The 27,364-nt window shown below is 43.4% G+C and overlaps 1 protein-coding gene across 2 annotated transcripts in view; it reads left to right on the top strand.

Moving 5' to 3' along the window:
- The window catches only part of CAMK1D (calcium/calmodulin dependent protein kinase ID), a 233,403-nt gene that overhangs the window by 116,612 nt on the left and 89,427 nt on the right, over positions 1 to 27,364 (top strand). For both annotated transcript variants that reach the window (XM_051631184.1, XM_051631178.1), the window contains exon 3: positions 21,513 to 21,587. In XM_051631184.1, the coding sequence (XP_051487144.1) occupies positions 21,513 to 21,587 (75 nt within the window). The remainder of the gene's footprint in view (positions 1 to 21,512; positions 21,588 to 27,364) is intronic.

Here is a 27,364-nt window from a genome sequence, read left to right as displayed (position 1 = left end):
TTGGTGCTTGAGTGCCATTCGTGGACCAAAATCCTTTAATGGTAATTTCTGTAGACAAAGAAAACCTAGCTTTGCCAGAACACACAGTGTGTCCCCTCCTGCTCTCCTTCAGAAAACTCTTCCAGAGCCTTGAGTCAGCCATTGCAATATCTTTTCTTCTGTCCTCTTGGACTTGTTAAACCAGTCGTGTCTGACAGCCACTGCTGAAATAACTGAGTTTGGTAGAAAGGTGGATGCTCCCTGGATTAGCATAAACTTAATTTAGTGGAAGAGTTTTTTAGATTAGAACCAAAACCTATTCTTGGATGCCCTACAGAGCGGGTGACCAGCCCAGGCTGAAATACTGTGGTGTGATGCAAAACACGGATGTTTGATCGACTCACACTGAGAATGAAACCAGGCAGCAGGCCCAGTTTCTTTGTGAAGTCTTTGGTCAGAGACAGGCAAGACAAATATGCTCACTGGGAGTCAAGGTGGTGATCAAGTCTTTGTTTCCTTTCTGGGAACTGGAAATGGTCCCACCTGGCTCAAGTCGACATTGCAGTAGGATACCTGCTGTCAAGTGGTTAAGCACTGATCCTTGTCTGAGATATTTCCCTCTTCTGGGGAATGTGTTAAGCACTAAATGATGCGTGAGCCCTCTTGGAGGGGAGTGTTACATTCCGTATAAAACTGTACACAGACTGTTTATATGTCACTGATTATTTTATTCCAGTAGCCAGGTGTGGTTCCCAGCTAGCTTGACATGCTAGGCAGGCCCTGAAGCAAAGCAGTCATTTGCATTCCTCTAAACAAACATATCCTCTAATTACTGTTTTTAAGGTGATCTCACATAGGAAGAGGGAACAGCAAATAATTTTATAGGGTGGGACACATGTCAAACTGGCACTGGAGTGAAAAAGAAGTCTTGAAGTTGTAATGACTTGTCTTTATACTTGGCATGCTGCTTCGCTTGCCCAAAATTTAGTAAGATCTTGGGCATGATACCTCCTAGGAAAGATTGTTATCTTGGGGATCAGTGTCTATTCAAATTGCAAAAAAGGTCTTTTTCTCATCAGTTTGCCTCTGCTATATTTTTTTTGCTTTGCTTGTTTGCTTTTTATCATGCATATTTTAACAGGTGAGTGCTCATAACATCAGCTGGGGACTGCACAGGGCTCTCCTGTGCTAAAAACAGAAGACACTATAACCTAACTTTGGAAGAGCCCATGTCTGCAGGAAGGGTTGTAACAGGCTCTTAACGACCTTGCACGGGGTGCAGAGGGGGATCCAGAACAGGCCATCATCAAAGGGTTGTATTTTGAGGAAGGCACAATGAAGACAAGCCAACATCTCTTAGTAATTAAGATTGCAGTCAGCTTTCATTACAAAGCCCAACTTTTGATCCTCTCTTCTGCCCCTGGTCACGGCTTGAAAAATTTAATTGGCCTCGAAGATGACATTATTTATTTTGAAATAGGCTGCTTTGATTTCTGCAGAGTGAAAAGGAAATTAATCCAATTCATTTTTAGTGACAGACCACTAGACAAGCTGGTGTTTTTTGAACACTTCCGTGTGTTCTTCTGAAGTCTCCAACCCCTACCTTTACCTTGCCACCAGCAGCAATTCTTGGTGAGCTATGAGCACTGGGCAACATTGTTCTCTGCTCTCCTCCATGCTGGATAATACTGACAGCAACTTCAATTCGAGCTTACTTTTTTATTCCACGTGTTGTCTAGCGGAGTTAAAACAGCTCTCATACAGCATGTTGCAGATCATGGCTGTATATTACTCTGTAGTATTAATTCTCTCTAAGAATTCCCCAAATGTTCTTTATGCTGTCCCTTGTAAAAAAAAATACATATATATCTCTGAAATTATTTAATAAAAAAATCAGTTGCAGCATTAACTGAAATTGCCATGTAGTTATTTAGGTTGAGATTGTTTCCCTTTTATTTATACAAACCTTTTCTGTAATTTCTGTTATGCATTTTGTGTATTATAAAACCCTCTTCCTTACAGTCTGAGAGGAAAGGAACATGCTGGAAAAAGCAATTTGTTAGAAAACATCCCAACATTCAAGATTTCTGCAGTCCATACTAGTAACAGAGAGAGAACAAAGATTTCATAGAATCATAGAATCATGAAGGCTGGAAGGGCCCTTAAATACCATCTAGTTCCAACCCCTCTGCCATGAACAGGGAACCCTACCACTAGACCAGGTTGCACAAAATCTCACCCAACCTGGCCTTAAAAACCTCCAGGGATGGGGCATCAACAACCTCCCAGAGCAACCCATTCCTGTTCCTCACCACCCTCAGAGTGAAGAATTTCTTCCTAATATCTAACCTAAATCTCCCCTCTCTCAGTTTAAAACCATCACCCCTTGTCCTACCACTATCTTCTCTGATGAAAAGTCCCTCCCCAGCTTTCCTGTAGCCCCTTTCAAGTACTGGAAGGTGCTATAAGGTCTCACTGGAGCCTTCTCTTCTCCAGGCTGAATAGCCCCAGCTCTCTCAGCCTGTCTTCAACAAAAGTCCTTGTCATGTGATTGTTGTGGTGTTTCAAAAACAAAAGTGGAATATTGCAGTGACTGCAGCCACACGTGTCATGGCATCATGTCTGGGAAAGGGGCGCGTGTACCAACACTTGAGATACCAACCCAGGCAGATGCTCAACGAAGTGCACAGGAATATAAAGAACAAAGAAGGGAGGGAAAAGACTTTTTTAGCTATATTGCATCGCATGGATCAGTACAGTTCACCAAGAGAAACCTGCTTAAATTTCAGAAAACAAACGCCTTCCTTCCATTAGAATTCAGACAGAGGCTTCTTCATTCAGACTCTTCCAGGGTGGCTGTTTATTCTCAATCCAAAAAGATTTTAGTTTCATCAGCATGAAGTGTAGCATGCTTCAGCTAGCAATAACTTGAGTTTGCACAGTGAAGTGTTGCAGCCTCTGCAATGGCAATAAAGGGTGACTTGAACAAATGCACCTTCCCTTTTCTTGTGATCCTGCTTGTGATACAGCAAGACTTGTGTGCAGACTGAGGGACGTAGCTGTTGTTTGTATGAATATTGTGCACAGCTGAGTTTACATATTTGATACGATCCTTTCTGACTCCAAGGAGATAAATGAAATTAAGTTCTCAAAAGGGAAGTAATTAGACCACAACACAATGGCAAAGATAAGGCACTATGGGAGAAAATGTCCTTGAATAAACAGTGAGCGGAGGGAGCTTTTAGTGGAGAAGTACAGGTTTCTTTGGCTCTCAAGAGTTTATCAAAGCTGAGACTTCTCAAAATTAGAATGGAAACTGAAGGGGCTACTACAGATTTGATGATCCTGGCTTTGGTGGGAGAGGGACAGGTTAGTTGGGGAACTGTGTTGTCAAGAAATCTCCATCAGAGAGAGCTGTTGGGAGGAAGGTCTGCAAGGTTGGTTAGATCCAGGCTTCAGCCTTTCTTCTCCTGCTGACCACAGGTCTGTTGGAAAATGAATAGTGAGTTGGTTTAAAGAGATCGTTTTCTACAATCAGTGGCCACAGAAAAAAATCTGAGAGGTTCCAAAAGTAGAAGGGACTATCTGTGTGAAGGTGCCTAGAAAAAAAAGAGTCTGCACAGTAGAGTCATGGGGCGAGAGGGTTTGGCCAACTTCCAACTCGGAGAGTGGTGGGAGAGGTGAAAGAAGTACTTGGCAAAGTGCACTGGTTGTTGACATGAAATTATTTCACCTAAAACTGAGCAAATTCCCAGCCCTGAAATCTGCCTCTGTAGTAACTGAGAGAACAGATTTTTTATTATTTCTCCTGACCTTTAGTTAAACAAATAAATGCTACCACTAAGAAATACTGGTTCATCTTCCTTTTACATTACCTAATAGCACAACTTTTTTGTTTGGAGAACTGGGCTCTAAATTTCTTGTAGTTACATTACTTTTACATTTGTTTAATTTTCTTTACTTCAACAAGGTTGTTTCTGGATTAAAATCCAACTGGATGCAAACAGCTATTAGTATGAGCAGCTTGCAAACAGTGCTAGTGGGATGCTGGAGGTTTTTTTATGTGGATCAGCCAGAGCATCTGGAAAATCATGACTGTGAAAAGCAAAGACATATTTTCTGTACAGGTGCCTGAAGGAAGCATTTGTATCATCTTATCAGGTCCACATGAGCCATGGATCCCTAAAGAGATGGATATTTTTTGGTTTTCCTCTGGATGAAAGATGGCATCAGGGTTGGCATTATGCATGGGAAGGATCCTCTTTATCAAACAGTGTATTCAATCATACTGAATCCTTAGAAGTTATGTAAGTTTTAAATATGTCTTAGTCTTAAAAAATAATTGATTTGCAAAATGTGTAGCAGTCCCCTTTTCAAGGGCAATCAACTGGATGGAAATTGGGGGTCTCCGAGTTAGAAATCCATGAGTATTCAACTAAAAAATCAGGCAAGACCGCAGTGAGTGGATGGCCATGCTGAGGAACAAGGAGGTAAGCACTTCTACATCAATTCAGGACCATGACTTGAAGCTCAGTGAAGAAAACCACCTCTTCGTTTCAGCTGTTGGCCCCAATCCCTGCTATGGATGGACACTTCATCCACAACTCCACTCAGCCTGTTTATAAAATGATGAAAAGTAAATCCTGTTTGAAATTGAGGATTAATGTAGTCAAAGGGCTGCAGTGAGCAGAGAGGGTGTGCACACATCTGTCATCTTGTTGTATCCTGCAAACCATTGTCACAGTGTCTGAGGAATGCATCAGCTGCATCAGGAACTGCGAGATCTGGGGCAAACTTCATGGAGGTGTTAATCACCCTGCTTCTGGGGTTATAAAATGCAGTTCATACTCATACCTGCTTGATGTTCAGTAGCTAGTTTTAGCTTTCTGTATCTGGAAGTTCTTTTTCATATTTTCGTGGGAGACCTAGGTAAGCAAGAAAGCAAGGAGACATTTTAGTCTTGAAAGACAGTAGCATTTACCAGTCATGTTCTAGCTTTTTTCTAACCACCTTTAGAAGTGCTTCTCATAAAAGACTCATACACAGGCAAGCTCTGGGACTAAGAAGCAACTTAGGCAGTGAGTGGATTCATCCTGGGAGGCAGCTGACAGTTATTTTCAGAAGGCAAACTCCATTCTCAGGGTTTCTGCAAGACAGAAGGAGTTTTCAAAAGGAGCTGTGCTCAGTCTGCTGAGTCAACATATCCACAGGCTGGTCTGCTTAGGCCCTGTTCACACCTGGCACATCCCTCTCAACGGGTGCTGAGAAAGATTTCTGTTCATTTCCAGGCCTGCATTTCCCTTCTTTGGTGAATTTTTTCACTTTCAAGGGCCATTTCTACATTAATCAACTGAAAGTTGAGTTCCTTTGGGCCATTAGACATCTGGGTTCTTCCTCCCAAGAGGACTGTTATTCTGGCAAGTAAGAGATGGAGGCTGTTTATCTGCAGAGCTCTTTGGCCAAGTCCCACCTTCAAAGTGTAGCATTGTTATTTGGCAGGAAAAGGAAACTCTTGAGAGCCAGAGTGGGATGTAGATTGCCTTTATGTGGCCCAAGGCCTGCGGAAATGATCCGTGGAGAGAACTGGGAGCCTGAGAGCAGCCCTCTAGAAAGTCAAAATATTGGATGGAGATTTGTCTAGAAGTAGGTAAAGGCTGTGCCTGAGCTCCTGTCCCTCTCTGGAGCTGAGAGACCTACCTCCAGGCAGTACATCAGCTGCCTCTGTTCATCCTGGAGCCAGACCCTACAGCCCTTTCTAGAGGTGGGTTCTGAGAGGGACTTTGTGGCTGTGCATTCCCTTCCTGGTGGGGATGCCAGATCAGGTGATTAGATACCTGGAAGCTCACAAGTCCCATCTCCTGGGTGGTGTTGCTGCCTGCCACTAGGCTAACAAACCTCCTGGGTTTAGGTGTTTTCACCTCTATGATTGAAAGTGGCACATGGAATGCAGGATTCAAGGGTCAGAGGGAGACCACACACCACAGTGTGATCACCTAGTTGGGACTTGGAGCGGGGGGAGATCTTTGTTCTGCTGTGCTCTGTGGCTTTATCTTCTGCCTTACAGACATTGGTTTAGCAGCAGAAAGATTTTTGACAGCTAAAAGCTGTTCAAATGTGGTGAAAGTGGTGCAAATGTGGTCCCTTCACACTGGAGAGAAACATGTGGTATGAGAGGCAGATGTAGGCAGATGAGAGTGCAGAAGGTATCAGCAAGATCATTAGAATCATAGCATGGTTTGGGATCTTTAAGATCATCTAGTCCAAGCCTCCTGCCATGGGCTGGGATACACAGGCTCTTAGGAGCCTAGAATAGCTATGAGGAGGGCTGGAGTGATGGTCACCCTGAAGATAAGGAGCAGCCCCAAAATGGGTGGGCATCCAGTGAGTGTAACAGGCAGCATAAAGATACTTGCTTGAAAATCTATTTATTTCTTTGGTGGGCATCACCATCTTGTGAGAGGTGAGAATGGAGGGTTCAGTGAGGTAGGTTACACAGGGATAGACTAAGAAGGTCCTTAAAGATGGAGATAAATGTTTTACATGTCAGGGAGTAGGTAACAAAAGACCCAACAGATAGTGCACCAAAGTGCACAGTCAAAAACATGGAGTAGGACATGTGCTTTGCCACAGTGTGTGACTGAAAAAGGCCAGAGAAGAGGAGATTGCAGTGATTAAAATGGGCATGTTTGGGGCTCTTCCCTTAACCTTGCTCTTATTCCTGATTGTTCCCCAAGCAGGGTCTCACAGATAGCACAAATGGAAGCACAAGCCTTTGGAAAACGTATGTGACCTGCTGTTGTTACAGCTGCAGAGATGACAAAGAAGGAAAGAGCTTTCCACTTTCAGATGGGCTTCTGACAAAGAGTTAGTGTGTGGGAGGAGGCAGCTGAAGCCAGGAGAAAATAAGACGTAAAAATAAAACAAAAAATGCAACCAGACCAGGAGGCACTGAGTAACAATTAGACTAATATGAGATTATTTTTAAGTGTTTTAACCATTCATGCTGAGTGATTAAGTGCTGTGAGATTTGACAACTGATTATCTACTCAGAACTGTATTTATGCCTGTCAAAAGTGAAATGGCATGTTAGAAACAGAGCCTCACCTTCCCCACCCATAGCTGGTATGGAGTTTGTGAAGCATAATTCAACAGTCTGTATTATCAGAATGGTAACAGTGAATTGTGTCAGAATGAAAGACACATAGGACAGGTGCAATATTAATTGCTCAGCAGATTTTGCACGTGGGATTATGACTATGTGACTTTACCCATATTGTAGACCTGGTTTCAGGTCGCTGAAACCTGTCAACCATTTGGACAGTCTGCTTCTCCCTTGCCTTGTACATTATGGTGATGTCAGAATCAGCTCAGAGGTACCACACCACCATGGTGTGGAGCAGCTGAAGTGTGGATAAGGACACCAGGCTGGTTACCCTGTCATCAAACTTTAGATATCTACAAGTGTGTCCTTGGAGTAAGAACCATAATTCTTCTGCCCATTCCAACCATTGCCTCTTGGTTCTATCTTATAGAAAGACATATAAGGTGGCAAAGAGACATTCCTTGGCATCTGGTCTCTCTGGAGATTTCTGGCTGGTTTCTTGACTACTGTTCGTGCCTCTCGATGTTAGTTGGTGTTGTCACACTTTGAAGCCCAAATGTGGATTCATGGTGGTTTTTTTTTCTTTCCCTAAATATTTCCAAAGTATCTTTCATAATGTTTGTTGGTAGCTTGTGCCAGCCTGAAGCCCAAGCACGTTTCCATGTTAACTCTGGCTCCCTTTGAAATGCTCATAACTTCTTAAATTCCTTGGCTCTGCAAGCTTTCATTTTTTGGTCCTAGCTCAAAGATGGATTTTGTTGTTTTTTTTTTTAACATGTGAGAACAGTGTTTCCAGTCACACCTCAGAACTACGTGAGTGGAGAGAAATGTACTTTTTTTCCCAAAAGTTTGGTTTGAAGGTCATGATTTCATAATGAAAAATGGTTGGAGTTAGGAGGTTAATGGATACTCAGAGCTGAAGCATTAACACAGCAGGTGGCTTCCTCTGTCTTAGTCCTATTGAGAACACACAAATGTCCTTCTGACTAGAGGAAATAATTATTCACATCGAATGTATTGTTATTTTAAAATCCCATCAGAACACAGAGTGACATGGTAATGCAGTCACATACAAGTTGTAGTGTAATTAGGCAGATATAGCAACAAAACAGGGCAAAAAGACTAGTGTAAGATGCCTGTCAGGATGCCATTCCAATGCAATTTGGAGGTGAACTTGAAGAGGCATTGCACAGGAGAGTGTGAAAAAGGAGAGGACACATAATTGATATGGACCTGTGCAATTCTAGGCTTTAAGCTTTGAGACAAAATAGGAATTGTATAGGAACATCTGTGCCTGTTTGGTGTTGCTTTTGGAATTGAGGTGTTCTGTGAATTTTATTCCAAATTCAGATCTTGAGAGAGCACCAGATCACAGATGGGAAGACCTGTGAGAATCTGTGCATTCATCTAGAAATGAACTTGTAACCTCAAGTTGGTGATGCTAATCACACCACCGATTACTCTCCCAGCAGTTTTTACCTATTGTGTTCAGCATCTGTGAAGTGCTAATGTGCCTGCAGTTTGTGACAAGACATTGAATTTATTGAAGCCACATAAAGATGAGGTAATGATAAAAAAGGGGTAGGTTTGATGACTGTTTCACAGTGTCACAAATGAATGTGTTGTCCCAGTTAAGAATGCAGTTGGCAGGAATGAATGCTGTAAAATCACACGCCTTGCTTTGTAGCTCCTTTTTTTCTGGTGGGAGAAACCAAGTGTTGAGTAGCCTCAAAGGCTGAGCTGGAGCTCACCTGCTTCCTAAACACGTGCTCCACCCTGCTCCAAGCTGATGCACCCCTTTGTGAAGCAAGGTTTGTTGTATTAAGGGTCTTATAGCATCATCCTGGCAAGCTTTATTGGCAGATGTGCTTTAAAAAGGCTACAGCTTAAATGTATTAATTCAGGATTACTTGTGGTGAGCAACACCACAGCAGAGATGTTACCAAAATGTCCTGTGTCTGCCAGCTCAAAGACTGCATTTAGTACAATTTATTTTAGACTTCATCTAATAGCTACCTTTCATTCTAAATACCTTGAATTAATTAGATGTATTGCTTAGGAAAAAATGAGTCATTGTGTGTGACTTGTACGTGTGACTTGGCTGCATAAAGTATTAGAAATCTATAGCACTGTAGTTTGTAAGTCAGTTGGTTAGAAAACATTTGCTTGAATGCCATGAAATAACCCATTTTTTCATACAGATTTCTTCTTAGTTGACTGAAAACCTCAAGAAATTGCAAAAGATGGATCTGCTATCATTGTAATTTGAAATACATTTATTTTCAAACTACTTTCTTTCTGATTCCTACTTCATCATTACACGTGAAAAGCCAAAGGGCAGTGGTAAAACTTAGGATAATGAAAAAATAACCTACGTGTTGTTGCAATATTGTTTTTTCTACTGTTCCTATGGTTAGACATGCATTTATTTTGCATGTAGGATTTGTTGTCTTTCAAGATTAATTATTGCATATGACATTAATATTCTGCTTATTACTGTCTGAAGTATTGGTGTTGTTAACCTTCATGCTATGGAGCAGGACAATGCTGCAGTGACATATTAAAGAAACCTAAATTCCATCTGGACTGGATATCAGGGGTTTAAAACCATGGAAAATTCCAGCCTTCCAGCTCTTTTGTGCCTGTATCACGTTTAGAAATAATTTAGAGATATATTTTTAAGACATTTAGCTAACTGAAGGTGTTTGGAAGGATGTTTGATAGTGCTTTGATGCTGTAGGAAGTTTCTTTCATCATAAGGTACCTAATAATCAGTCTGTTTCTTGACTACTGAGTGGGTGTTTTTAAAAATTTTACTTCCATAAGTGGGAAAAGAGAGAACTGCAATTTGAAGTACTCTTTACCGGCCACTTTGGGGACATTTGTGAATCCAGGTTTCTCTCTCTTAAAAATAGAAACCTATACATACGGTCCCTGCACACCACATGAATACAAGTAGCAAGAATAAATGAACTTCAACACTATCTAATTCTTAATGAGACCCCCTTTATCATGTCCTTTGTAAAACTGGGGAGATTAACTTTCTCAAACCTATTCTTGTCTGGTTAAAAAGTAATTAGCTGTTATATACAAGCATCTTTATTAGCAAGGGTTTCTGCTAATTATAATGTTCTGGTTAAGTAACTTTTCTGCCACTTGGTGTGTTAAGTTCAGGTCTGCTTTGGACTCTACAATGATGCTGCCAAGATTTGAATCCAGCCAAGTGACACTCAGCAGTCTTGCCTGATTAAAGATTTCAAGATTTGGCCAAGCTGAATTATGCCACCCTTAATTCTGCCCATTGCTGAGAGTTTTCTTTCCTACCCCTCTGATTCTTTCCTGAGGACCACATGCAAAGTAAGCCCAACGGCAGTGAAAGCAGAAGATGTATTTTTGCCCTCAGGTTCATTGTGGAGGACTGAGGCTGTATCTTCCTCAGGCATTACCAGCTGTGCAGAGGGGTGGCTCCGGGACATGCAGCTGGTCCCACTGCTTTCACACAAGTGTCAGAAGTGACTCTGCCTTTGAGTCGGGCTTTAACTACGCTGTGATTGAGGACGGTAACTCATAATGAACATGGAGCAGCACAGTCGCCCTCCAGGATCCATCCCCCGCTGTGCAGAGCTTTCCCACTTACTCTCCTACTGCACAGGGTGTATGTGACTCACCCGAGGGCTATTGGCACTTCCCACAGGCAGCTGGGGGAGCAGTCTTCTGTGTAGGAGTATCCTAATACAGTGATGATGAAATGTGGAAACCTGCCTAGCCTCTTACTTATCCTTCTGTCTTTCTCAATAAATAAAATAAATTGGCTTCCCAGTGGCTTGTTGGGAAGGAGAGGGTTTTTCTGGCAGGTCGCTGCTGAGGAATTTGTCACACAGCTCACCCCTGCTGACCGAGTGTTTGAGCTGAAATGCCAGCTGAGGATTGCCCAGGAGCCCCAGGAGAGCTGTGCTCCAGCATCCTGGTCTGTTGGCTTCATTGCTGCTCGGGCACGTGACCCTCGGGTCATCCAGGTGGGCAAGGTTCTGGCAAGATGATCCATGGTGTTCCTAATGACACAAATACATTGAAACTTGACCGAGACTCAAAGCCGCACATGACAGGAGAAGCAAAGTGATTATTACTATTTTACCCCCTGTGCCCGTAGGATCTCCCACCACTTTTGGAGAGTGTTTGCTGTCTCCTGTAGGAGACAACTGCAGCTGGGCAAATCTGACAGCGTTGGCTTCTAGCATGGCAGCCAGGACCATTAAATAATTAAAGCCGTTACGAGGCTTTAATTATTACAAGCTGACAGGACCCCAATCAAGGCTTTCAATTTTCCAGGCAACACTACATGGCAGAGCTGAGCATGTGAAAGACTTACCAATTTCCTTGGGGAGGGCAGAAAGTTTATGCTCAGGACGTCATTTGCACTTGGTTGCCTGTTTGCTTCTCCATGTTGCTTTTGGAGAAAATGCTGTTTTGAGGTATAAGCCTCTTTGGGAACGAGTGTAGAGCACAGCCCTGCTTCCTGCTGTGAGCCAAAGTGTCCTTTTGGTTACATCACTGTCCTCTGAGTACAGAAATGGTCTCCACTTTTGTACTACTACTTGTCCTTAGGATCAGCACTATGGGTACTGTCCACCTCCCCCATATGCGCTAGATATTGGGATAACCCTCTACAAGGCACAGCTGGAAGTCCCAGCTCTGTCACATCTCCTGAGTGACAGCTTCATTTATTTCCCATAGGGTGGAATGAAATACATAATTTTGTTACATCTTGCAATCCAGATCACCTATTTTCCATGCTTTTTTAACTATACAGATATAGTAGAGGCAAGGTGCAGGGATAGCTGCACTGCCTACAGTCCCATCAGCCTTCCCAGAATGTCAGTCTTCCTCTTTAAGGCAATGTTTGTCAAGGATTTGGCAAGTAGAGCCTCTTTTATTGTTCGTCTGTCTTTGCATGAAACCCCTTCAGAACAACCCACCTCAGCTCAGGAGCTCCTCAGCACCTTTAATTGCATGTGGCTCTACATGTCTCCCAGGGAAGGGAGTGGGAATCAGCTATAATTACTGGCTGCACATGTAAATCCACACTCCTCCACACTGGAAGAACAGGGCTGCTGCCAACCACTAAAAGATAGTTTTTAGCTAAGATAAATCCTTGCAGCCACCACTTTTATCTTTTTCACCTTTAATGATTCATTAATCATTAGTATTTGTTTTGATATGTTTCAAATTAAACAGTCTGGAGGTTTTTGCTCGAAGTCTGCAAGCCTTTTTTGAATGGTGCCAGTTGGGATCCACTGCTTGGAAACCACCATTCTGATGGCTTGGTCTGCTTCTCATGAGAGCTGGGGATACTTTTGGCATCAGGGGTGTCACTAACATGGGGATATTTGTGTTACCTTAAACGGGCTGAAGGTCCTACTGTAGGAGTCCAAGCATTTCAGAACGTTATTTAGTCCTAGTCTTCCTGTTGGAGCTGTGAGTTACTCTAAATAAAAAGAAATTAAAGTTCTGGGTCTTCTATCAAAGGCTACTGAGCACCCTTCACATGAAATGCCTGAGACATCTGGACACAAGGTTGGCACCTAACTCTGCATGTGCAATCTAGGAATCGCTCATTTTTATTCTGAAAGTGCCTATATTAATTTGTTTTGTTTGTGTGGGATTACGAAGTTCCACCAGTGCCTAGCGAGAGCCCATCCATCTGTGCTGGAGATGCTCAGCCTTTGTCTGAGTTCTGTTGTGATCCAAATGTGAGGTAGAACAGGGCACAACCTCAGCCTGTGTCCCAGGGAGGCAATGAGCCTGGGGGCTCACTCCTTGCATGTGAAATGGACCCAGCAGTGTGCCTGGCATGACAACTGGAGTCAGCTATTGTTTGAGAAATGGTCAGGAGACAAAGTTTTTACCAGGGACACCTGGTGATAGGACAAGGGGTAATGGTTGTAAGCTGAAACAGGGTAGATTTAGACTAGGTATTAGTAAGACATTTTTTACAGTCAAGGTGGTGAAACACTGGAACAGGTTGCCCAGAGATGTGGTGGGTGCCCCATCCCTGGAGACATACAAGGTCAGATTGGATGGGGCTTTGATCAATGCAATCTGGTTGGAGACGTCCCTGCTCACTGCAAGGGAGTTGGACTAGGTGACCTTTAAAGGCCACTTCCAACCTGAACCATTCTATGGTTCTGTGATTCTATCATAGGATGCTGGCTCCAGCACCCTTTTTGCACCATGCCTGATGACTAGAAAGTACCTTCATGAGGAAAATACATGTGCTCTTGATTTGAGGAGGTTCATACATCTCTCTCCCCTTCCCAGGAGGGAACCAGAGATATTTTTTAAGATAAGCAGTCTCCCTTTCTTCAAGCTGCACTGCTGTGCAAAGTGGTGCAGGAAGGGATGCTGCCATGCAGACTGCAAATGCCTCTGGCAGTGAAGAAGCCAGACCAGGCTCTGCTCCCAGGCTATGGAGAAATTAGAAATGAAGAGAAGGATTACACTGCTAGGGAGTGTGACACGAGGTAGGGCATGCATCAGAAATTGCAAGGTGTATGTGGGTAGGTTTTGTCACAGTCAGTTAGTGTTAAAGGCACTTAACAACACAGCTAAGGTTTCCAGCTGTGAAATGTCTCCAGCTTGACACTATCGACAGGAAATCTCATGAGAATATTTTATGAACATGGTGTGTAAGGCTGATATACATGATAGACAACAGGCAGTGCTGGGAAACAAAGGCCACTGAAATTGTTGGGAAAGATTTCAGCGTCTTCAACCTTGAGTAACAGGAGATCCCAGAGGTGATGGGTAGAATCTGAAAGGTGAAGTGGAGAGAGGTCAAGTTGTGTAAGCATGAGACAAGGTCTTCTGGCACCTCCCCATCCTCTCTCCTCTTTGCAGTGGGTCACACCCCATGTAAGCCCCAGAGGAGGCATCTGCATTGATAGCTGAATCACTCAGCATTCTCCTGGGACACTGGCTCAGGGCGAAGCCCATCCTGGCTCATTTCTTTGCATATAGAAAATTACATGACAAATTGAAGGGTTAAATCCTGAAATAACTGAACTGGAAAAAAAAAATAAAAAAAAAAAATCAACATCTTCTAAGGCAAAAAGGGGCAGGTCTCCTGGTGGGCATCTGTCTCTCTCCCAGATTTTGTCTGCCCCTGCTTCCATCCAATGCCTGCTCTGAGCCACTTGCTACTTCTACCAGCACTGAGGCTTTTTATCACTGTCTCCTCTTCAGTCACAGCTGAGGGAAGGTGCATGAAGTGATTCATCCCTCCACATTTGCTTTTGTGTCCCATCTTCTAGGACATCCAGGGTATTTCTCTTCTAGCCAGTTTTCCAAAGCAGACAGGAGTGTACGATGATATTTCCTGCCCACCCCAATTAACCTGACAGAAGCACAGAGACCTTAAAGATATTAGTGAAGATACTGACTTCCTTCATGTGTTGTGAGCAGTCTGTGGTTTGGAGACCACACATGACCCCAGAGTTCAACTCCCTGGCCTCCCAGCCACAGAGCTTTAGCTAATCTGGCCAGACAGTCAACATATGGGCACTGAACCATCTGGCTTTGATCTGAAATTAGCTCTCCTTTGCCCAGTCATTAGATCAAGCAAGGTGAGATGGGTAATGAGGGTTGGAACAAAAGGTATCGTGGTGGTAGGAGATCAGAGGAGATCAGAAATGTCACTGGTAGTGAGATATAGTTACCATAATTTCTGTCTTTCTGCTCATAAATACAACTTCTCTTTCATTTTTAATACAGGGGAGTATTTAACACTGAATCCAGTAAAGCTCCTCTAGCTCTTTCCAATAAGCAAACTAAGGATGTAACTTCAAAAAACCAGCAATCTAAATGCAGTTAGGAGAGAAAAAGCAGATAGTTTTACTTCGTAATCTTCTAGATCCACCTTTGCTAAGAACAACTGACATCTGCCTGGTTGTGTTCACATCTCTGCTCTGTGTCTAGTTGAGGTTTCTCTAACTTTCACATTATTTGCATGTGTGTTTGTGAGTGAGAGAGGGAAACTGCTGATCTGAGACAGCACAGACCAAAGCTGCAGGAGCTGTCACCACTGCAGTTTGTGCCCTTTTTGAGGGTGAAAGGTCTGCTATAAAGTCCCATTTTACAAGATGAAAGATATAACCAATCAGTGGATGGGAAAGACCTCATAAATACCAACTGGACAAAAAAAAAAAAAAAAAAAAAAAAAAAGTTTGAATTAGAGCTTACATTTCTTCTTTTCACACCAGTAAGTCCACGTGGGAGGGAAACCTGGACGATGGGAGAAGTGTCTTGCTGAACTCTGCTCACATGAATATCAGTAAAGCTATTTGGGGAATATCCATCTGTAACTACCCGTCCTGGAGGATGTTTTGGGGGCTACGGGATAAGAAAGGGAGGGGTTAGAGTCAGAGATATGGTACCTCACATCATACATGTCTGCTTGATCTTGACAGGTTGGAATTATAAGAAATCTTGCATCAAGTAAGGAGCTACAAGTCCCACTGACAGCTTCAAGATTTGAAGATCTTTCCAGACTAGACATAGTGGGCAGAGTTCTTCTGCTGTCAGGCAGGCATTTCCAGGACATCCATCAGTTTCCTTTCCTGTAACAACCCTTGCCATCACACTTACCCTGTTCCCCTCTTAGCAGACTTGTCACATTTTCCTCTTGGGAGCATGGTTTGTTCCCATGAGTTCTCACATCATTATGAGCCAGGCTGTAGATTTTTTAGCAGTTTGCTTTCATGTGGAAAGCAATCTGATACCATCACTCTGTGTGAGTATGTGTGAGACTGTCCTAATATCTGTTGAAATTATGGAATTGTGTCAACCAAATAAGAGAGCTGAGCAGAAGTAAGTTTCTAGTGTCCTCTACAGCAGAAGTCATGATTTAAATGCTTCCCTTGGCCAACTGGTGAATTCATCAAGCCCAGTAACCCCCATGCTGATGGCAAAACTGTGTGTGAAAATAATGGGACAGTTATTTGAAAAGACATTTGGTTACTCAGACCTACAAATCCTTGCATATCCAGGCTTTGTTATTTCTGGCTTTCACAAAATTATTTCTGCTTTCTTGTGGCATTTTTTTCCGTGGCATGTGCTGTTTGTGGAGGTGCAGCATTAAATGTCATGTCTTGCAAATGTAATGTTGAGTGGGAAAGAGTTGTTAGGGAGGGAACCTGCCCCACTTAAATGGCTCTTGTGTTTGCCCAAGGTTTTTGCACAGTATCTTTCTAACTAATCCTAGTTTTCAGCATTAAATATGATAGGTGTTAAAATCAGTGATTGAATCATGGTTTCCAGCATGCTTTTGCAGCTGGGATATTTAACATGGCACTCCTGGCAGCTCGACAGTCAAACCAACAGCAAAATCCGAGTTCTGTGCTTTAATCCCTGCAGAGCGTTCCCCCTCTAATTCCTGATCCATGGCAATATGCTCCCAGTTTCCTTTCAGCTCTTTGGCCTCTGGGGCAGTCAAGAGCCAGCAGAGATGTACAGGAAGCTCAGTCATTAAAAAATTTAGTTCCCCTTATTGTACATCAACTTCCAAATTTTAATCCTTTGCTTCTTAAAAGCAATCTGCAGCCAAAGCCCATGGAATAGATTGATTTTTAAATTTGTTTGGTTGTTTTTTTGCTTGTTTTCAGAAGTGAATTTTAAGGCTAAAGTGAGTTTTACCCATTAGCCCTAGTTGTGATCCTATGGGACTTGAGCCCTTCTGGTGGCAGTGAAGCAGGATGTGTTCTGGTCCATGGTGAGGCTGGATTTTAGCACCACTGGAGTGCCATCCCACATACTCATCATTACTCCAATGCTGCAGCACACCCTGTTTGGGGTGATGGTAAGTGTCAGGCAGGGTGAAATGCCCCCCCTAGTCAAGCTGGGTCTTGTTTTGGGGACAGGTTCCATCTCCTTCAGAGGCAGAGGTTTCTGTGTCACGGCAGAACTGTGTGCTGTAGCAGTCAGGGGAAAATGACAATTTCCTTATCGATGCTCTTGTGCAACAACTCCACAGCAAGCAAAGGAGACCAGTCTGTGCTCAGAGCTCTGCAGCAGATTAAACATTGTTCCTTGTTTGCACAGCTGCCAACTCAGAAAATTTTCCTGAAGCTGTTGGTTGCCCAGTTCAGTTTGCTTCTTTAGGTCTAGGCTGACAGTTTGCTTATATGTTTAAATAGTGCTCATGGGCAACATTGCTTCCATTCAGATGTGTTCCTGACACCTTTGTAACAGCACGTGGGCACTATCATAAACCTGGAAGGCTGGAGGGGAAACTTGATCATTTTACATGGTTGCATCAAGCCTTGTGGCTTGTGTCTGACTGTGGCACAGCAGCCAAACCAGGGCTGCTCTGAAAATGGTGAATCCATCCCTTCTTTTCATAGTTTCTTACCAGGTTTAATCACTCTTCCTGAGTTTTTGTGTATTTAGATTTCCATGCTCCTCACTTCTGGATTTATTTTCCTCTGCTTTGTCCCCTCGATTGCAGTACTTCGTGGGCCTCACAGGGTGAAGAGTTCTGAGTGAATTTGTTGAAGTATTAGCCTCTATTTTCATTTCTAGGCATCTTCTTTCTGACAGATGGCTTCAGAATAGTCCTGAAAATGAACAAAGCAGTAGCGGCTGGAGGTGGTAGCTGCCCTTTGTGCCACAGATGGGGGGACTTGTGGGGACACATCAGGGTGTGGGAGATGTGAGCAGCACCTGGACTTTGCCAGGAAGGAGGGAGAGCATCAGGAGAAACAGCAGGTGTGATGAAGGGGAGGTTAAAAGCATGGTAAGAGAGATTTCCTTAGCTGGCTGTTTCCTTATTCATAACAATTTACGTAATCTGATCTAATTTGCTTTAACCAAGCCCGTGTTTTTATCTTCAATTTTGGGGATTTTTAGGTTTTTTTGAAGTACTTAATGGGAACTGTTGTCACCCCTCTGCTACAGCCATAATGTACTCAACAATATTGATGTGTTGCTTTGTGCAGAGTTCATCCAAGGCAGGTTTATCTATTGCAGCAGGAGAGCCACATGTTGGGAAGGGGGGAGGCCAGAGGAAAGAAAAAGCTGCAGAGTAGGGGAGTTAAGATCTCACAGAGATGGGAAGAAGAAGGGATTGGAATAATATGGCTCATTGTTAAAGATGATACTCTGAGGTTGGGGAATCTGGTTTCTTGGCTCCCTCTGCTCCCTCCTCTCATGTGATTAGAGAAAAGCTTCTGTCTTTTCTGCACACTGCTTCTCCTTTCACAGAGTGAGAGCAGCACTTTTAAAAAAGTAAATCCTGGCAGGTCTTGAGGAGATGAGATAGTCTGGTGAGTATTTCTGCTAAGCGAGAGCACTGGTGAGGCTGCGTGGAGGCTTGTGCAAGCTTAGGAGAATGAATCCTCTGAACCTCTGAGATTCACTCAGCACTTCTAGAGGGGGATAAAAATGGAATTGATTAAGGCATTCCCAAATCCCTCCTGATCTGTGACCATGAAGTATCTGCCTCCTTAGCTCTCCATGCATCCGTGGCAGTCTGGCTGGTGCCCGTGTGCCCAGCCGCCCGTCTGGTCTCGCAAAGGAGTGGGACAAACTCATCCCAGTCCTCACTGGCCTTTGTGGTATCAACGAAGATGATACAGCACCCCATTTCCTGAACCATGGGGTGTTATTGCAATGAGCAGTGTTCAGCCTTGAAGGGTTAATTGTCGTGTATCAGGGCTGTAGGCAACTGCTGGCCCTTGAAGAAAGGAGCACTGATGAATTGAGTGGAGTGAAGGGAAGCAGAGGTAGCGGGTGCTGCTGGTGGCAGTGACCTCTGCTGGGAGACCCACGGCTGCTCTGGCTCAGCTTCAGCAACACAACCTGCAACTTGATCTAAACCACAGGTTTCTCCCCAAGTGTTTTCCATAATTTATTTATTCATTTATTCTTTTTCAATTTTGAATTCCATTTTCCTCTAAATAGCTTGTTGTTTGAGAGTCCAGCTGAGTAGAGAGTTGCTGTGTGGGACAAGCTTATTCATTTGCAGGCGTGTGATGTGCACTTCACCAGGAATATTTAGCACTGTTTAACTCCATGTTTAGGCCCTTGCTGGTTTTGGGTGGGCTGAGAAACAGAGGAAAAAAATATCTCCTTTCTGTCTCAGCAAGGCCCTCGAGTGCAGCAGCCACCAGCATTTGGCGTGGCTGGTATGCACAGGCATCAGCTCCCAAAGGACATCTTCTTCCAACTACCCTCATCCCTGTGTGGGTGGCCCCCTTTGCACTGTGGGGGTCATTCAGCTTCTTCTGATGCCTTCTTCCAGATTACACTTTATATTCACTGTCTCCCTGAATCCCACAAGCTTACATCCTGTATCTGATTTCAAAGAGGGGGAGATTGGCTCAATAGGACCCCATGGTGTTAGGACTAAACATTTTCTCCCTCCTTTGCTTTAGAACTGAGCAAGTTTATCTGCTTTCAGAGAGCCCAGCAGAACAGAGCCCATTTGGTTTGCAAATCAGAGAGGGGAGAGGATCTTGTGGCAGCCCTCAGCGTGCAGTGTTGCGTGTCTGATGAGTTCCTTTCTGGCCTCTCCCTCCCTGGCTGATCATCTTTAAGGGTCACCCACCTGTTAGCCAGACGTGTGAGGGTTAGATGTTGCTGGCAGCTGTCTCAGAGGGGTTGGGTTGATTTGGAGAACCTCTGAGGTTCTCAAAAATAGAAATGCAAAGCATTAATACATGCATGGTAAAAAACATACCACAGACTAAGTTGGAGGCTTTAAACATAACACTATGGCAGGTTATTTGTATTAAAACTGCCTTCTTGATCATGATGATATGAGGTACACAAATGATAATGTGAATGTGCATGTTTGGAGAGGAAAATGGATAAACACCCATAACAATTTCCATTAAAAGCGACTATTTGCTTGCAATGTCATTTAGGATCCTAGTGTACCTGCAACTAACTTTGACAAGGCAAAACTGCCCTTGCCCATACTGTAACCCTTAAGGGATGAGGCACTAGACCTGCACAGCAAGGTAAAGGTTTCCAAACATGTGCTGTGTAAAGCCACGTGGGTAGTGTATTAGTTTCCTGTTGTCCATATTAAGAATTTAATTTGTGATGCAGTGTACCTGGATATTTTGCTAAAATATAATGGGATTTTCCAGATATTTATGTAGAGTGAGGAGCTTACTTGTGTGCTTGTTGCTCTGACTTCCTGTAGTGTATCATACTTGAGCTCACTTATTGTTGATGTTAAATTTCCTGTGCATGAAGGTCCTTATACAAATGCAGCTTTTGATGACTGATAATGGGCGTACATTCAGGTCAGTCATAATATTTCCATTGAATTTAGAGGAAATTGGATTAGTTTGCTTTCTTACCCAAGGAAAGATCCTGTGGGGCACAGGGGACCTTCTACTCTCAGCATCTTCATGCAAAATTTTAGGGCTCTTGGGACTGTTGAGGATGAGGTCCATGATTAAGCATCTTAATTAAGCTACTTGAACCTTGAAACATGCAGAGAGTTTTGCATTTGCATCTGATGCACTTTTACTTTCTTTCTGAATGTCTCTGTTGTTTAATGAGTGGCCTCTGCTGTCTCTGCTTAGTGTTTCCCAGCTTTCTCTTGCTCTTAAAACAATTGTCTGCAATTGGCATAATTAATATCCTGCCCCTGGAGTTGTACTGGCAGTCTCTTTAGGGTTTGCACAAACAAAATGTATCCTTTGGAAATTATTTGTAAGCATTTAAGGAGCAAACCCAGAGAGGCATTGCTTGGGGTAGTTAATTAGATGTGTGCTTGTAGAGATGATTTTTCTCTTGAAAGCTAGCATCTTGACAAGGGACTTTGTGGGAATGACTGGTGGGAATGGTGAGGATGTAGAAAACCCATGCAGATACCTGGAGGTGTTGCACAGAAAGCGCATGGTACTTCCTAACACTGCAGGGAAACTTGGGTGTCCTGACCAGGTGGGACATTGGAGCAGGGTGGATTGGGTGGGAAGGAGTGTGGGACTTCCCTATGGCTGCTGTTCCCCTGTGCCATCTTCTCCACGGGGTGAACCCCTGCCTTCTCCCTGCCAGCCCACACCCTGCCTCCATCACCACCTCACGCCCTGCTTTGCTGCTGTCCCTCAGACACCAACTGTCTTCATTCCCCGGACATGGGAACCGTAAACCTCTAATGCCCCAAATACTTACCCCTCCACATTTTGACTTCAGAGAGGATTGAAGGATTTTTCTGTGAATAATAGGAGGATTCTGGGCTGCAAAGCACTCCTGACTGTTCACTTCAATCAAAACTGTCTTTTATGATGTTGAATAAAGCACTGACAAGTAGTGTCTAACTAAAAATAGGTGTATGTTTTTGCAGCCACTAAAAAACCACAATAAAATCACTATTTTATCTTTTATTTATCTTGTCTTTTGTTTGTTTTTTTTTTTTCAGGATCAAGCATGAAAATATAGTTGCCCTGGAAGACATCTATGAGAGTCCGAATCATTTATATCTGGTCATGCAATTGTAAGTACTGAACCTAATGAAGTTTCTGTGTCTAAATTGCCAGCCCTTCTTGTTTTAGTTTTGTTCTTTAACCCCAAAGATGGGATATGTGAGAGGTGTTTGTCTTGTGTGTTGTAGTCTGCAAATCCCCAGCAGGTGGTTAAAAATGTATCTCCAGGTATGATGGGCTGGGTTGTTGTGAAATTGGGAATTCATGTGTTTTGTGCATAGTGTCACCCAAATCAAACCAGAATGAAGAGGAGATGTTCAGGGGATGACAACTGGTCTGTGTGTAGGGATTTGCCTTGATTTAGTTCTCTGTGACTCAACAGATACCTGGTCAGTACTGAGCAAAAGGTCACCTGAGATGCCACCATGTGCATGGGTGCATAGGTGCTGGATTTGCAAGAAAGCATCATCCTTGCTTCAGCAGCAGTGGTAGCTCATAACATCCTTGGCATGTCTCTCTCACCAGAGCCCCTCTTTTTCTCCATTTTCTCCCTCTGAGCCTGAGAAGATCAGGATCTCATCATGGTATGCTCTGGCTGATCTGGTCTTCCCATCACATCCACCTGGCAGGGAGGAGGGATGTGATGCTCATACTGGGTTGATTTCTTTCCTCTTTCTGAAATAAATTTTAAAAAGCATGATTTTAAGTTAAAATGTCTTCTTACCATCTCTAGTTTCTCCCTTTTTCTGTGATGTGGTCAACTAAAGAGCAGAGCAGGGCAGAGATATGAAGCACATCTGTGAAGAACCAGATGTGCTGTAGGGAAGAAGCCTGGAGCATCTGACAGAGGCAGCTCTGGGGTTGAATAAGCCATGAGAAGCCCTTGGAGACCAAGCTCATCCCTTGTCTTCTAGTAATGTCCAGCCATAGAGGTGCTGTAGAAGCTGTTCTGCTGTTTTCCTGGCAGTGTGCAAAGAATAGTGCCCTGTACATTTTCAATCTGTTTTTGTAGCCCTACATTTTAGCCCAGAGTGCTGCAGAAGGACTGGAACAGGAAAATAAGTGTCATACAAATGCCAGCAAAGCAGCTGGGCTGTAGGAAGTAACAATGTTGTGACCAGTTGATTTTCAAATCCTTATTTTGGTTTAATCTCCTTTGAAAAATAAGTAAATCAATAATCACTCCTGCTTCTAATTATCTTGTTTCATGCAGTGTAACCCTCACTTTTTAAAATTTCTTACATCCAGATCATTGGGTTATCTAAAATGTAGATCTGTAATCATAGGTCAAACTGAATATACATTAGTATAAATTTCTACTTGCTCACAATTAACACTTATTAGGAAATGATACTTTCTGCTATAGCTGTATTTGTAAACCCAGCCAACTTATTTTGTAAGGGCCAAGCATTTAGCTGTTCCAGATGGACGTAGCTTCACTGATTCCCCCTGGGACGTGATCCCTGGCTGAAGCCAGCAGCCAGGACCCATCCTCAGGGTGTGGGGCAGCAGCTCCAGGCACTCCCCAGAACTGACCAAGATCTGCACCCTGTGGTACAAGGTGGGACGAGACATCGTGGATCTAAATGCGTTTCACTGAACCTGCAAGGAAGCAGGATCAATAGCTTTTATCATTCAGTGAAAAAAATTCAGAATAAATCCTCCAAAGCTACATTTTATTTTAATTTGGGCACACAGCTGAATGCAGTCAAGTGAGAGCTCCCTAACAAACTCCTGCTCACACAGAGAGCCCGTCTGACGACCCCCATGTGTGTGTGGGCTCTTAATTTGCCTCAGCTGTGGGGTACAACGTGTTTGCTGAACCTTAATTTTATTAAAGTCATTTGATGTTGTGCCAAGCTGCTGTTGTTGGCTACTGCAAATCAGACAAGGCCACACTGTCCCTGGCTCTGCACAGGCTGTTTCCAGGGAATAACCCTTCTGCACTTTCTTGGAGAAGGATTGAGTTATCCCAAGGTGGAGAAGACAAGATGTCCAGGTACTCTCACCCTCATCACTGCAGACGTTGCATTGAGTATGGTGTAGCCTCTGCACTGCCTCTGAATTTTCCACAGTAGTTGGGATTGGGATAAATTGGCATCAATAGTCGGATGGCAACTCTGCAAAGTCCAGAAGACTTAAAATTAATTCCACGTGCCTCCTTTCCTGGTTTCCGTCTGGGAGAGGCAACCACAGATGATTCCTTGTTTCCAGGGTAACAGCAACTTGTTGATACAATAGCTGTGAAGCATTGCACGACATGAGGTATCTGTTTGTTTATGTCTCTGCCCTATTTATTGCTAGATTCCTTGTGGGTTATTTAGTTTCTCATTTTTGTGTATTTCTCCTAAACGAGGCAATGGTTGCTTACACTTAAAACTGGGGTTTGATAGGAAGTAGAAGTGGTTCTGCTCAAGCAAGTTTCAGGAAGAAACATTTACATTAGAAAAAAAAAAAGGGGGTGTGTGTAAAATTAGGGCCACTCAAAGATAAGTATTGTGGGCACAACACCTCCCTCTCAAATCCGTATGCCCTTCTCCCTGGCTCATTGCTTGCTAAGTGGACGCAAACTAATTTTTCCTAGGGGAGATTTTTTGTTGCATGGACAGCATTTCCATGACCAGCCTTCAGAGTATTCCCTGCAGTGTTGTGGAAAATCCACAATACAACCCCTGAGCATCTCTCAGCACCTTTGTGGGAGAAGGCCTCTGGAAGCAGACCAAGTGTATGTTTGCTCTCTGGTATATCTACTTTTGATTGAAAGTCATGCTTGTTAGCAGGCCAACTTAAAGCATAAATATTGCACCTCATTTATGCTGTCAGAGGTATGGGCAAGCACAAGTGGCAGTGTCTGTGCTGGAGCTGGCAGGAAGGGAGGTGAAGAGGCAGCCGTCTATGTCTATTTGACACTTAATTTATTCCTGTCAGTCCCTCTGGGAACTCTTCCCAGGGTTATGTAGCTGTTGGTGGATCTGTCCTGTGTGTTTCCTGGCACATTCATGGGGAAATTATATCCCTGGCTTTGGTTTCACCACCTTGTTTTCACATATATTGTATACAAGTCATCATGAAACTGTTCAAATGATCACAACCTTCTCAGTATAAGGTAGACCAAGGTCTGTCATGGAGATCCCCAGATTTGACAGCTCAGAATTTCCTGTGCTGTCCCAAAGTGTTAACCTGTTCCTTAGAAATGACTGGACCATTTTTTTTCTTGTTTTATTTTCCCAAAATAGAGGGTATTCCAGCACAGTGACTCTAAGTTTGGCAAGGTTATGGACAACTCCATGCTGCCTTTTGCTCCAAGCAGTATTGCTCAGCTTTGGTATGAGGTGGAGTTACTGGTACAGCTGCAAAGCAGAACGTAAATGTAGGACAACTGCTGCCTTTTCTATGATGATTCAGCTAAAATTTTGCAGGCACTATAGAAAAGTACTGTAGAGCATTTAGATTTTGTCATATTTCCATCAGGATGATGTGCTTTCATACCAAGAAGACACCTGCTTCTTTCCAAACTTGGATTTCCTGTAGTACCATTAAAACCTACACAGGCAAGGCAAACACTAAATTCATAGAACCATAGAGTGATTTGAGTTGGAAGGGACCTTAAAATCATCTAGTTCCAACTCCCTGCCATGGGAAGAGGCACTTTCCACTAGACCAGGTTGCTCAAAGCCTAAATACTCTAAAAGTTTCTGGATGCTGGGTGAGATTTCCCTGGAGGGTATTGTAGAAGACAGGGGGAGATAAGGTGCTTTCAGAAATAAATGTTTTATTGAAGTATCATAGAATCATTAATGTTGGAATCAAGTCCAACTGTGTCTCAGTAGGATAGAAAACTTTGTTAGTGAGCAGTTACAAGATTTTTTTGTATCCATTGGTGCCACTTGGCAAGAATTACCTTACTGTAGCTTCTAAGCTATCTGCCTTACTTCACCCCATCACTGTTGGTAAATCTCCTGATAACCTGTTATGGTTATTATATTAATATTGTCAGTTACTAAAATTCCATTGGCATAATCAGCCTCTTTGGGTATTACTGATTCACTTTCTGCATGCTGGAAAATCATGCGTAAAAATGCATTTACATAAACACATCTTTTCTGCCTGAGTGTTTGGGGATCATTTGTTTCTGAGCGTGCTGCCTGGGCAGGCTGGAGCAGATTCCCAAAGCTTGACTCTGACTTCATCCATATTGTTCTCTTGCATGGAAGCGTGAAGCAATGAAGTTTGGTTTCCTCCAGATTTGTGTGCACCCTGTGCCACTCACAGCTCCACAAGAACTGAAGAGTTCAAATATGTAGGAGCTTAATATTTTTGATATCTCTACTCTTCGGTCAAAGTTGGTTGAAGTTCACCCAATGGATCAAAAGTTACTGAGGGCTGGCAAACTGGGCTGAAGAGCCATTGCCTCACTGCCTTTGGAAAATAGCCTGAAAATAGGTCTAAAAGGCACCTCCAAAACCTAAGGATTTTGTCTGCCTGTCCCAGGGCAGGATATGCTGCCTGTATCAGCTGATCATAATTAGCAGATGTTTGACTAATGTTTTCTTTCTCCAGCTGCACACTCTTCAGGGAATCAAAACCATTCTTAATGTCCTTATGGGTACTGAGCATTTCCTAATAAGTCTTCCAGGCTGCAATTTTAAGCTGCTATGCTGGAAGTCTTATTTCTCTAATTCCTCCTGAAGGTAACGAGACTGTTCAAACAGGGAAAGATTACAGGAAAGTATGCAGTAACTAAGTAATGATTGAACTTGACTCCCCAACTCTGACTTTCTCTGTGCTTTTCTTCACAGTCAAGAACCGAGCCAAATGCAGAGGAAATCCTATTAATAACTGGATCTAGTAAGAGAAAGTGAAAGCCCTTCTTCCAGACTTGTATAACTTTTCACCTCTTTGGAGGACTGTGCTCCTGAAGAGCAGGTCTGATCCTCTTAGCAGGAGGGCTGCTTTACCTGGATCCTGTCAGCTGGGGTTTCTGATTCTCCAAGGAAATCAGAGTATTACTCCTGTGGGAGGTCTTGTGAGGCTTTGACATCTCTGCTCAGAACTAGCTTTTATGGCGAGCAGCCTGTCTCAGTCAACCCCAAAATGTTTCTCCCTACCTTTGCAAAAAAAGCCAGCCCAAACTGAGCCCCAATCCCGGACCTTGGGGGTTTTCCAGCTTGGTATCTTAACTCTGCTGAATTATTCACATGATTTCTATCACAGAAAAGCCAAGATGATGAGAGCAAGCTGTGCACTGAGAAGAGCCCTGCCTAGAAGTTTGCAGGCTCAGAGTCCCAGTGTCCCATTCCTGCTGTTCATCAGCTCTTCTGCACCACGTACAAGCGCATTATAACCCTGCAGGGGCTTGGGAAGCAGCTCAAACAGGCAGGTATCTACCTGTGGTATAGTGTGCAGAAGTTTTTGTTATTTGAGCTACTCCACTTGTGTTTTTGCCTTTTCACCTGTATGTTTTGCAAATAAGTAAGCCAGGCACTAAGCTGTGATTAAGTGCTGAATTCCCTTTGTTTTTTGAAAGCCCAACGCCTGAGCACTCTCTGAGAGCAGCCAAGCATGGACGGGGCGTGCAAGTGACATTTCAAGGAAAATACTCAGCCTCCAAGAAAAACAAGAGACAATGGAGGGAAGTGCTGTGTTTACCAGGTTCCTTAAGGACTGTAGCAAGGACGCACTGTGTTACAAAACAGCCACTATCACATCAGGAAGCTAATTGAAGCAAAACATGTATCTGCCACATCGCATTCCATCGATGAGATTTATTCCCATTCTTGTTTTTTGTGTGTCTGTAAAGCATTATGCAGAAGACAGAGGGAAAAATCTCTGCCTTCACAATAGGAAT

This window comes from Apus apus, chromosome 1 (assembly GCF_020740795.1).
Source record: "Apus apus isolate bApuApu2 chromosome 1, bApuApu2.pri.cur, whole genome shotgun sequence".
NCBI lineage: Eukaryota > Metazoa > Chordata > Aves > Apodiformes > Apodidae > Apus > Apus apus.
The sequence above is the reverse complement of the archived record's forward strand: the minus strand, read 5'-3'. Positions and strand labels throughout refer to the sequence as shown.